The sequence below is a fragment of the Salmo trutta genome, chromosome 14 (genome assembly GCF_901001165.1).
Source record: "Salmo trutta chromosome 14, fSalTru1.1, whole genome shotgun sequence".
In the NCBI taxonomy this organism is placed as follows: Eukaryota; Metazoa; Chordata; class Actinopteri; order Salmoniformes; family Salmonidae; genus Salmo; species Salmo trutta.
Window position 1 is genome coordinate 67468127 of NC_042970.1, and position 12930 is coordinate 67481056.

The following is a 12930-nucleotide window of genomic DNA, read 5'->3' on the forward strand; positions in this document are numbered from 1 at the left end:
TTAAAAGACAAATCACAACCTCTTTCCAAGGTTAAACACAAAATGCACAAAATGGTTAAGAACTGAAACATGCCTGGAAACAGATAATGGTCCTCTCAAGATTTGTGTCATGGATGGCAGTTTTAGGAGGTAAAATGTGGGGATAATGCAATTGAATACATATCTATATTGAACATCATGTGATGAGAGATATTGTCCTCAGCTGACCACTCACACAAAGCTCGTACATCCTACTCCCAAGTTGTCAAGTCTTAGAGCTTCTCTACTCTTCCCTATAAACCTTCTCTCTTCCCCATCTCATCTCTTTGTATCCTGTATATACTCTCCTATCAGAGGAGAATGAATGAGAATGTTCAGGCTATAGCTAGCCTGGCAGTGGCTCTGGCTGTTCCATATGGAGTATGTCTAGAGTCTGAAACACATTTACACATTCATTTATTCAACATAAAAAATATGAATATCTCCAAATCACCCTTTTTGATGATTTTAAGACATATCGTTTGGAACAATGCACTACTAGTACATCACATTTACAAAGTGGGCTCTCTGCTAATTCTGAATTTCTTATCAATTGTATGAGCACCACCAACACAGGGAACGGTAAATGGATTCAAAAGGAAACTCCCTTTGCTGCTGAGTTGCTGAATGTGTAATCCTAAAGGTGGGCTGTGATTGGTTAATGACCTATGTTAATTTCTATGTATAAAATGGGTCGTACCAGAGATCCCACTCTGGAAATGTGATGTGTATGAAGACTATAGTGTTTCACACAATATGTCTAAAATTAAGGGGAAAAAGAAAAAAGTATAATTTGGAGATATTCGTAGATGTAATGAATAAATTAATGTGAAAATATGTATTTCAGAATCTAAACATACTCCATGTTAGAGCACACTATAAGGAGTATAATGACTCCAAGATGCCTGTATCATGTACAGTTCACAGATCGTTGGGCATACAGGAGGCATGTAAAATGGCCACTTTCATCATGATTTCCTAAAAAAAATGTGTGACTCAAAATGTAAAAAGGATTTCAAAACATCCTTTTGGGATGCACCCATAGTCGTGTGTATTTATCTCAAACCGCTCAAGCTAGTAAAAGGAAACCTTGAAGCAAATTGCTGACACTAAACCAAGGACTAATCAATTCAATTAATGAATATTCAGAGTAGTGTCTACCATCAAAAAAAATAATTCTGCTTGGGATTTCTCTATTACAGACATAATGGCACCAAAGTATGGAGCTATCCAAGACACATGGGTTAATTCCCAAATGGCATCCTATTCCCTATGTAGTTCACTACTTTTGACCAGAGACATAGGGGCCCTGCTCAAAAGCAGTGCACTACAGGGAAAAGGGTGTCATTTGGAATGCACATATGGCTTTGGTATCGTGTCTATGTAATTGATTAGAGGCCCTTGTTTCAAACCTCAACCGACAGACGATAATCCATTTGTGAAAGCAATGAATAAGGAGGGAAGAAAAAGGGAGAAAGCAGAAGGGGGAGTATTTGGGTTTTGGGGAGAATTTTTTTAATAGTTCCAGAAGCTTCTTAAGTCTAGACCATGAACCAGGTTCCACCCGCAGTAAGATCTATATTGCTTATAGAACACCAGGATTGAGAGTTATACCCTCGTATTGCCCTAAAGAGCAGCATTGGCTACTCAACACATTATTTTAGTGTCTCTCTCCTCATCCCCTGTCATGCCATCTGTTTTTGCTAAGTGACTAAGTGTGTGTGTGTCGTGTTGTTTCTATTCATGTGTGTGCCTCAACACCAGGAAGGCCCAACCACCACTCACCCATGTCCACACTGCACCAAAATATATGGCTCCGGCTCAACCATCTGAAGACCCACAAATAGAAAATCCACAAATAGAAGACCCAGGAGGAGCATATTAGGAGCATATTAGACTCTACGGGCACGAGTGAGACTAACCAGGGTGCACTCAAGGACACTTTAATCCCTGTTAAATGAATCTAACAAACTGCAGACGTGAGTAAAGGGAACATTTGCTAAATCGCTAGCAGAGCGGCATGAGGCAATGTGGTTGGTATTATCAAGACATTAAGAGTGTGTGTCTATACAAACGTTATTCAAAATTAACAAATAGCCACCACTTGGGTGTTTAATCGGATTATATTCGCTGCTAGTTTCTCACTAAATTAACGGTGATGATTCACAAGCATGCTGACGTTTTAAGGTTAAATTTTCCATTCCTGAAATCACAAGAAACAGCACATTTTAAACATTAAAATGGTTTTGGCCCCATTCATTGTTAGGCACCTCACACACTATTCCCACCTGAACATATACAAACGTATTCTAAATGCTTTGTCATATACATTGTCTCAGTCTCCCCGTCACTCCCTGCCTAATGTTTTCTAGACTGGGTACTATAGTCTACAAAAGTATCTGCAGTCAAAGGAGTCTTTGTGAAACTTGATTCCTAAAGCGATACCTCAGTGTCTCTGGATAGAATGAGTTCCACATGTGGTCGAAAGAGAGAGGGAAGAGGATAGTGTAGGAGCGAAGAGGGAGGGGAGGAGAGGAGGAGAGAGAGGGGGGCAGTTTAGAGGAAGTGGTGAGGAGCATCTAATTTGTAAAAATGTTTACAGTATTAAAATTAAAACTTTTTCAATTCCACAGGAAATGAAGTTCTTCTCTTTCTTGTGATGCAAGTGTCGAGACGATGTGTTAAAGCCCAGATGAAGCCACGGAAAGACAATATTTGATTTTTTTTATATTTTATTCAACTTTTTGTATATTTCATTGAGTGTGTTTGAGAAGGCCATTACAAACATTTGCGCGGTCATAACGTTAACGTGAAAAAAACTAAAGGCACAAGCAAAAGTATGAAAGAGTCGTAGCAGCAAAATGAAAACAATCCATCAAGATTTAAGTGACAATTGGATTTTGCACCCCTCAAACACAGGAAATAGATGGCTGAAAAAGACAGATCCTCAGGTGGGCGGGGAATGTGCATTGCTAGTATAAGATTTATGGCATATTTCATTGTAGCCTATGTATATCTGTATAAACATTTGAGAATACTGTTCAAAATTCCCTGATCCGTGACTTGGAGGTGGGAGAGGGTATTCGTGGCAGGGGTGGCCTCTATATTACTCTATGGACAGGAATTTATACGGGCAGCCATTGAGGGTGCCTCCTTTTAAATCCGGGTGTTTCTCCCAAAGAGAGTTGAGCAGTTGAACACGCCAAACAACTCCTTCACAAGAAACATAAGGTTACTTGCATAACCCCGGTTCTCTGATATTATGAGTGAGACATCTCAGTGGGATTCACCAGAATCTAAGTAGCTCGATGGACCAGTCTGTCAGAGACAGAGCGTGCCGAACTTCCTCACACTCGTGCGAGTAGGGGAATGTGGCGAGATGTCTCTCATAACATCAGAGAACCGGGGTTACGCAAGTAACCCTAAGTTCTCTTTAAATTATTTGTTTTGACATCTCATAGTGGGATATAACCAACTCCCATATCACACATGCTCTCTGGAGCCAGGGAGTCTCCATTCCCTTTGATGGGAATTCCCTCTGGACAATACATCTGCTCTTATGTTCAGTACGCCCGGGACATGAGTCGGGCGTAGGGACAGTACTGTAGGTGTGCTCTGCTCCACAGAATAATCCTGACGGATAGTCTAAGCGCAGTCATATTGTCCGTTCTGATCAAAACGTGCTAATTCTGAAGGGAGGGTAAAAAAAATTTAAAAAAAATCTGTGAAAGAAGCACCATCAGCAATTCGAGGTAATTTATGTGAGCAATGCGGATTAGTGGGGGCCATACTCTGTTTATTACATTTCTCTTGTGAACTGCGCCCAGGTCTGTGAGTGACGCATTTGTCGTCACCACTGTCCTCGTTTCCACTAACCCTAGGGGAGTGCCCAGTGTTGCCAACTTAGCGACTTTGTTGCTATATTTAGAAAGAATTCAGACCCCTCTATCGACACATTTTCAAAAAAGCAACTAGCGACAAATCTAGCGACTTTTTCTGGTGTTATTGGAGACTTTGAGACTGACGTGAAAGCACGTATCGTTCCTACTCTTCTCAACGAGCCCGGATAAAGGAGAAGGGTTGGAATTGTGACATAAAAAAAACAAGAATCGACAGAAAGTTAATTTGTAGTTCTAAACATATTTAGCATGTTTTTTACACACTTTTTGTCTCACCCACGACATTATTCCTCTCTCCTACAGCGTCCATCACAATTACATGCACATGGCCAATTATGCAAATTATGTGAAGATGTCATTTAGCGACTTCTAGGACAGCCAATAGCTACTTTCCTTACTGAGGAGTTGGCAACACTGGGAGTGCCAGAAACGAAGATCGAGGGGCTCTTCCAGTGACTGGGAGCCGAGAGACATGCGGATGTCACCTCTATCCGGCGATTGACAGACAACAGGCAAAACCCTATGTAGGCCGAGTGGTACTACTGAGATGGTGGATGCCATCAAACCTAGCACTCGGAGGCACGTCTCGAACACGTCTCGAAATGTCTCGAACATGACCGAGCGCCCCTACAGGGAGAGCCACTGTAGGAACGAGGCGATGCAGTCTTCCGAGAGTGTTGCCCGATAATAGAGAGTACCCAGCGTTATGCCAAGGTATTCTATTCTCTGTGTTGGCACCAAACAGTTATTTTTCTGATTGATCTTGAACCCTAGCTCGGAGAGCTACCTTATACTTCCCAGTCGAAACAGTTCGCATATATGACAATTTTACGTTTTTGTTCGTTTTGGTGTTCGGCATCATTCGGCAGGGGTTTTTCCCGGCATGTACGAGCACACAACCATTTCCCTTGAGGCAAGCTGAATTTCGGTAGCCGAAGTCTACGCCCCTTCGTTGGTGATTGGTCAACAGTAGGGATTCTTCAATGAAGTGTTTGTCATTCAACGACAGACGACTAGTTGCCATGCACATTTTGTCACTTGCAAACATCTTAAAAAACGTCCTCTGCAAAAACTTAAAAATTAATGACATATTTCTTGACTTATCTTTGATTAATTCTAACTATTTTGAGGAAGTGTAACTACGTGTTCTTTTATATGGCGAGGGACAAACAGTAATATTGCTGTTTTTTTTTAAGCGAATGTCTATCTATTTAAGGGAGTATGCGAGGCACGAATCGAATCTCCTTTTCAATGTATTTTCAACCTGTGTATGTGGATGCTTGGATACAGCAGAGGCTTTTATTATTGAGAAAAAAAAAAGAGTGAATGAATAAAAATGGGTCGCTGCACAAAGGGAAGGGTTTTAGGAGCACAGATGTGCCCCTCCCTCATAGTGGGGTGAACTGTTGGTTGCCCCTCTCTGCCGTGTACCTCTCTGCCGTTGGGCGCCCATTCCCTGCAGGGGAATCAAATGAGCGGGACATCAACGTGGCTGCAGGGAAGGAACGTTTTCCCCACTGTCAGCCCATTAGGGGATCCGAATTGTGGGGTCGAAGACTGCTGTGTCACTAGGGGCTTCTCGCAGAAAGTTTCCCTTTCTCTGGCACGAAGCCTAGGCTTCTGGAGGGGTTGGCCAGGTAACCACGATTCCCAGATCTACAGTGTTCGCACTTCTGCCGAATGATGGCGACAGGTGGTCCCAAACAGTCCTTTCAGCTCAACAGGAACGTTAAGGAAATGTACTTTCTCCCTGTCCGTTAGCCACAGGGCTCTCTCCCCTACCACTGCAAGGCTCATGGCACAACCACAGGCTTGAATGGCACCCCTGGAGGCTCAGAGGTGTCATCTATGAAAACACAGATCTCTTCCCAAAGGTTTGGGTTAGGCTTGCCAATCGATAGGAGATTATGCATCTCCAGCATCAAATTGGCCTGGTAAGCCAGTAGTAGGGACGTAACGTTCAACGCCCGGGAAGAATGTGCAGCAGACACTTACACATTTTAGTAGATAGAGGCGGAGAAGCGGTTCGTTTTAACAGGGAGAGAAGTGTCCATCTTTGACAAGGTACTGGGGTTGAAGTGGTTGGCCAGTGACCGCTCAACCACCAGTGGATTGTCCTTGACATTCATTTGGCAAAAAGTCTGGTTTGGACATTGCTAGTCAAAGGTTTTCAAAATTGCATTTGGCTTCAGCCATGCACGCTGAGAGGAGTTGTTTTCCTGGGACGGTGCTAGAGGGAAGTTTACTCCTGTCATACCAGTCCCTCTCTGATGCCACCCCCCATGGGTTCAAAGGAAGAAAGGCTTTGAAGCAAATTCTTACTCGAAAATGTCACCCAACACAAAAGACATGAGCTAATAAGGTTACGCCACCAAGTGCAGGGTTAACGGCACATGAACAGTTAAACATGAAAAGTATCAAGTCGTGCTGAGGAGAGCCAAGTCGAACTCTTCTGTGAGGAAGAGAGATGAGAATGAGAAGAGGGAAGGTGAGTGGCTCTTTGGTATGTGGGGGAAGGGCTCCCTCATTCGCCACTTGACCGGTCTGATTAGTCCTTCAGGCTACTTATGTCGAAACAAATAATTGAAAGAGAACCAGTGTGCGTCTTTGACATTTAAGTCACATTTATCATGTAGAAGAGGATAAGAATAGAACTCCCTCACCATTGTTGTTCATAGACCAAAGAGCTACAGTATATTTTCCTCTCATCCAATACATGTAAACAGAGTTTGCATGGAGTTAAAGTAGAATTTTCAAAGCAACATTGGCATTGAGTAGAACCGGTGCTATGGTCAGATGACATGAAAATAGAGCTCTTTGGCCACGCACACCAGTTGTGGGTTTGGCATCGAAATGAGAATGCATGAGCAGAAATTAATCCCATGCCTACTTCAAAATATAGTGGTGAAATGTATTGAACCTTTATTTTATCAGAGAGTCATACTGAGAGCAAGGCTTCTTTTACAGATGAGCCCTGAATTACATAAATTACAGAAAATAAACATCAATATGAATACAAAATGCAAGAAGGAAACCAGGTCATAAAAAATAAACACATTCATCGGTAAAAATGTCCTCAATCAGCTTTCCTTCTTGCTCTAGAGGCACCAAAACATCAAATTTAAGAACATTTTGAAGATTGTTCCAGAAATAAGGTGTAAGAAAAATGAAAGCTGATTTACCTAACTCAGTAGAGAGCAAAGGATTTTCCAGAGTTAACCATTCCTGAGACTGGGTGTTGTAACTCGTATGTCAAAAGTTTAGTAATGATGTTAGGTACAGTGGGGCTTTTTGTAAAAGGCTTTATAAATGAAAACATAGCAATGCATCAACCTACATGTTTGGGCCATTATGCTTCCACTGGTCCTGGGGCCCTTGTTAAGGTCAACAGCATAGTGAACCTTACCCAGTACCAGGACATTTTAGCCAAAAAGCTGCTTGCCTCTGCCAGGAGGCTGAAACTTGGCCAAAACGGTCTCATCCTGCATGATAATAACCCCAAGCACACATCAAAATCCACAAAGAAATTGTTAAATTGGCCACAAATCAACATTTTGAAATGGCCATCACAGTCTCTGGACTTGAAACCTTTTGAAATCCTGTGGTTTGAATAAAGAGGGCAGTCCATAAGTGCAGACGAAGGATATATTTTTGATTTTACCTTTATTTTACTAGGCAAGTCAGTTAAGAGCAAATTCTTATTTTCAATGACAACCCACTGTTCCTAGGCTAACTGACTTGTTCAGGGGCAGAACGACAGATTTGTACCTTGTCAGCTCGGGGATTTGATCTTGCAACCAGGGGTTAGTTAGCTATAGCTCTGGACGGACAGACACGCACATACACACAATCTTCCTACATGATAGCAGTGAGAGAAAATGAATACTTTTTGACCATGCCCAGATAGGTCTTCATTGACTTGGTGTCATGAGATGCCACCCTTATTTTAAACCACATTCCCCAGTCACTGTTTGTAATGGTTTAGGATCTCCTCAGAACCACTATGACATCTAGTATATATACAAAACACACTCCCGCAGGGCTCCTATACAAACACACTATATGTGTGTGTACGTGCATGTGTGGGCATTCTCTCTTCTCTACCAGCATCACCACACAAACATAAATACATGGCTAGCAGTACCGGTGCATCAAGTCTGACACAAACAGGCTCCTAAACAGCTTCTATCCCCAAGCCTTAATCAACAGAATGAATTGACCCTTCTATTTAATTTTTATTTTTTCACTGACTCTACACACTCACACTCCATCACACACATTTATACCGACTCCACACCTGACATTAAAACTTGAAACTTAAAACACTGAGTGATATCTAAGCTGGGAAGGAAGACTCAAGGTTTTTCAGCATGCTCTTTGTAGCGTCAATCACTTCTCAGTGTGTTCTCATTCTCCTAGATCCATCTGCTGGCTCAGGCTCTGCTCTGCACACTCTTGGATTGCATCCTACCTGGCAGGTCGCTCCTAGGTGACGTGGAGAGGATCTGTGTCTGCACCACATGTCTGCACCACCTGCGCTCACTACCGGTGTGCCCCAGGGCTCAGTTCTAGGCCCTCTCCTCTAAACACCAAATCACTCAGCTCCATCATATCCTCCCAGTTGCACCTATCAACTACTTTTCTCCTTCCCACCCCTTCTGACAGGTGGCGACATGCATCTCTGAGTGCCTGGAAGACATCTCAGCTTGGAAGTTGGCCCACCACCTCAAGCTCAATAAGAAGGAGCTGCTCTTCCTCCGGCGGGGAAGGCCTGCCCGCTCCAAGAGCTCTCCATCACGGTTGACGCCATGGGGTCCCCCTCCCAGAGTTCAAAGAACCTTGGCGTGACCATGGACAACAATCTGTCATTCCCCGCTCTTTTCTGTCCTGGCACCCCAATGGTGGAACGAGCTTCCACCTAACGTCAGGAAAGCAGAGTGCCTGCCCATCTTCCGAAAACATCTGAAACCCTACTTCTTCAAATGGTATTTATTACTTGCGCCGAATTCAAAAGTGTAGACTTCACTGTGAAATGCTTACTTATGACCCCTTTCTCAACAACGCAGAGTTAAAAAGAAAAATGTGCTAAATAAAAAAGGAAATAGTAACAACAAAATAACAATAACGAGTACCTACTCAGACGTACAGCCGTTCCCTAGCCTAGGGCTCTCCACTGGGACACACTTAACTCATACACCACCCAGGGTATACACCACCCAGGGTGCCCCAAATGGGGATTTTATTTGGCCTCCCAAGTTTGTCGTTGGACATAAGACTAAAAACACCAGGAAATCAGCTCCTAGTGATTTTAATTCAGGAAATGTGTTATGAAGTAGTCCCACACATAATACTGTAGAATAGATATATTCAATCGTATACAAACGTAAGCAAGGTTTGAAATGATGTTTTAGTCAAATATTATATCCGTTTGGGCTTCTTGCGGTCAGTTTGCAGTCTACAAATTATTTGTAATGATGTTCCACCCCCCTGACCATCCACTCAAAAAAAGTATAATTGGCCCGAGGCTGAATCTAGTTGATGATCCCGGTCAAACACATACGCCCACACAAGAAGCGCATGCAAAATTTAAAAAAGGCAATGTTGTAAGACACTGGGTTTATAAGCCTCTATTCTGTGTGTGTGTGTGTGTGTGTGAGTGAAGGGCACAGATTTGGTGGTGGCTTTTAATTGGCCCTTTTGAGCTGTTGATGTTCTCTTAACGAGAGTCTGCTTGAGCTTGTCAACATTAATGGGCATCATTACCTCACCATCTCTCTGCCTGACAGCTTTCTTACATCTACTGAAGGATGCATGCCACTATGTGTAGTGTGTACCAATCTCAGGGGTAGTCTGGGTAAGGGTTCCATGCTAGTACTCGAAGAATAAACTGGAGTGTGTATGCGTGTGTGTCAACGTGCATATTAAACTCACCCACAACCATGTCTAACAGGAGTCCAACTGTAGCCACAGGACTAAACACTCACACTCCAACACAAAACATTGCATGAAATGACTGACACCCCCTTTCACCTACTAAAATGGATGATTCCAGATCCCCGAGGGATCAAACCGAGCCAACAACCTGCTAAAATGGAAGATTCCAGATCCCAGAGGGATCAAACAAAGCCAACAACCTGCAGAGAACAGTAAATCACACAGAGCAGCTTACAAAACACATCCGCTCTCTAGCGTAACATAAATCTGAAGATATATATTCAACCCGTCATGCCTTACAATAGCCATTCATTTTGTTAGGATTCAGACTGTTGCATTTCCCAGAAGAACATTTGGTGAACAATGATGGGAAGCTGTAAATTGGAGTGTGTGTATGTGTAGCTGGCTGCAATGTGTGTTGTGGGTGTGTGTGTGTGTGTACACACGTGTGACTGTGTGTGTCACTAGGAGGTGGAGTAAGGTTCTCAAACCTCTCCTCGGGAACCCCAAGACATTTGACCATTTTCTTGTAGCCCTGAACAAACTCACCCGATTTACCCAGTGAAGGGCTTGATGAATAGTCAACAAGTTGAATCAGGTGTTCCAGCTGTGGAACAGTTCAAATACATGGAACGTCTGGGAGTCCCCGAGGAGAGGTTTGAGAACCCCTTCAGGCAGCCTCGCTGAAAACGGAGAAAAAGACAGGATACAAATAGGCACTAATGATGATATTAAAGTTCAATCTATAGCCATCCCACCCCTGGATACCACAACAGTGCCAGTCAGCTTCCCTTGTGCCATCTGCTGGGTTATGTGACGTCTGTGTTCTCCAAGAACACACTTCACACACACAATACTGTATTCCCAGCCCTGAACGTTCAACTGTCTATGGCAACGTTTCCCAAACTCGGTCCTGGGGACTCTAAGGGGTACACGTTTTGGTTTATGCCCTAGCACCACACAGCTGATTTAAATAATCAAAGCTTGATGAGGAGTTCATTATTTGAATCAGCTGTGTAGTGCTAGGGCAAAAACCAAAACGTGTACCCCTTAGAGTCCCAAGGACCGAGTTTGGGAAACGCTGGTCTATGGGCCCTTGGCCATGAGCTTGTAGACATGTAAAAACATTGGATCTTCAGATGCCAATCACCTGACTAAAACGGACCAGTGAAAATATGTCTACACATTCTAAGTTTAGCTCACGCTGATGACCCTAATTTGATGTAAAACCCCCTCCAATACACACTGTATTTACCTCAATTCACCAACAGATTGTTTAAAACAACTTGTAGCTTGGTCTTCACCATTATGACTTTGCAAAGACACTTTGACACTAAAACCCAAACTTTGATGGCAAACACTACATAAAGGGTATCCTTTTTCACAGTTTCAGACATGCCCAATTGCACGTGCCCAAAGGTGCTTTTGTGATTGGTCACTTACACAGGTGAAATTGATTGGCAATCAAGACAATCGTAAACAATAAAAATATGAATCTTTATTTATTTGACATAGCATATCAAAGATAAACCATACTCTCATACTATAACAAATTACACAATAACTATACAACAGTAAACTTGGTATTACCTTTTGTAATTCTTTCTGTTACTTAAGCTACATTGCTGAATGAATAGTACTCTTGGTTTTGACCTCTGTCCATGCGTTTTTTGGCGGAGTGAAGAATTGTGTTTGGCTGAATGGCACATTTATGACTTTTTGGAATAAATGTTTAGTAGGGAAGATAAGGGAGTTATACATTGACTACACCGGGAATGCAAAACTGTCAGGGAACTAAATATTATTTCAAGCTACATATTCAACCTACCTGTATCATGTCCAAAAAGACAATGTAAATCTAGATTCATAGAATTCTCTATAAATACACAGGAGACAATGCATGATGGCAAGCAAATACAACCAAAGAGGATCTCTGTAGATTTTCCATCCTCTCTGAGAACAACGGGAGTGTGTAGTTCGACTGGTAGGCTATATGAATATCAAACTCAATTAAAAAGTGAATACATAACAAGCATAAATATCTATTTATAAATCAATTCTATATATTTCGCTTCTCTTTAAAACAGAAAGGACATTTATTTGGTTTAGATGAAAGGTCGGAGAGCATAGGGATGTCTGTTCCCTGCATCCCCACCATCCAGACAAACAATACAACATAACAACAGTAAATGTAAAATGCACTGTATGAATGAACATGATACGTCTAACAAGATATGACATCGGCATATTGGTACAGACAGGATGGTTTGGCAAGAGGTCTTAAACATATGAAAACGCAACGGAAAAAGACAAAGGGAATTCAAAGCTGCTCCACACTGCATTGCTGCTTTTCGGGGCAGTGCAGATGTGTCCAAAAATATACAAATAACCTAAACCCTACCTCCTAATCTCTCCAATATCTAGACAACACTATACAGCACAACCCAAATGTAGAACAGGTCATTTCGACCAGTTATTTCTAGTTTAGCTAATTGATGTGCTATACTTCGATAGCTGGTCTGTACACATCTGTATGCTATAATACTGTGGCATCCCATCTCCCTAGGGGACAGCTTGTACTGTTTACCCAACAGCTCTGACCTACACTAGAACTTCCAGCTAACAGAAACTCTGATTTGGCAGTTGATCATGTATGAGTCATTATATACTTGATATTGGAATCCTCTTTGGAGTGTGTACAGTCCATGTCAGCCAGTTAGGATGGGTGTGTGTGTGTCACGTGGTGTGTTTGCATGTGGTGTGTCACAGTTGCCAGCCATTAAAGATATACGTGTGTGTGTGTGTGTGTGTGTGTGTTTGTCTGCAGATGGTCAGACATCTACATCTCATGGGTCAGGACTTGGTGCTGTGCTGCCACCCCGTTGGCCTGCTGCGGGTTGACCAGTGTGTTGGGTGGCTGGCCACTGGGCTGGGCGTTGGTCTCGTTTAGCCTGCGGACGCGGTACACCTCGTAGTGGATGCTACTGGTGATGTCCTTGATGTTCTGCATGTGGGTCCTTACAGAGAGGAAACAGATGAAGATTTAGTGAGAGAAACATCAACATTACCCAGAGAAACA

General features: G+C 42.7%; 1 protein-coding gene across 6 annotated transcripts in view; it reads right to left on the bottom strand.

Annotated features, from left to right (window-relative positions):
- Window positions 1-11329: 11329 nt before the first annotated feature.
- LOC115147186 (septin-9) overlaps window positions 11330-12930 on the bottom strand; it is an 83844-nt gene continuing 82243 nt past the window's right edge. For all 6 annotated transcript variants that reach the window (XM_029689260.1, XM_029689261.1, XM_029689258.1 and 3 more), the window contains one exon: window positions 11330-12868. In XM_029689260.1, the coding sequence (XP_029545120.1) occupies window positions 12691-12868 (178 nt within the window). In that variant the 3' untranslated portion in view covers window positions 11330-12690. The remainder of the gene's footprint in view (window positions 12869-12930) is intronic.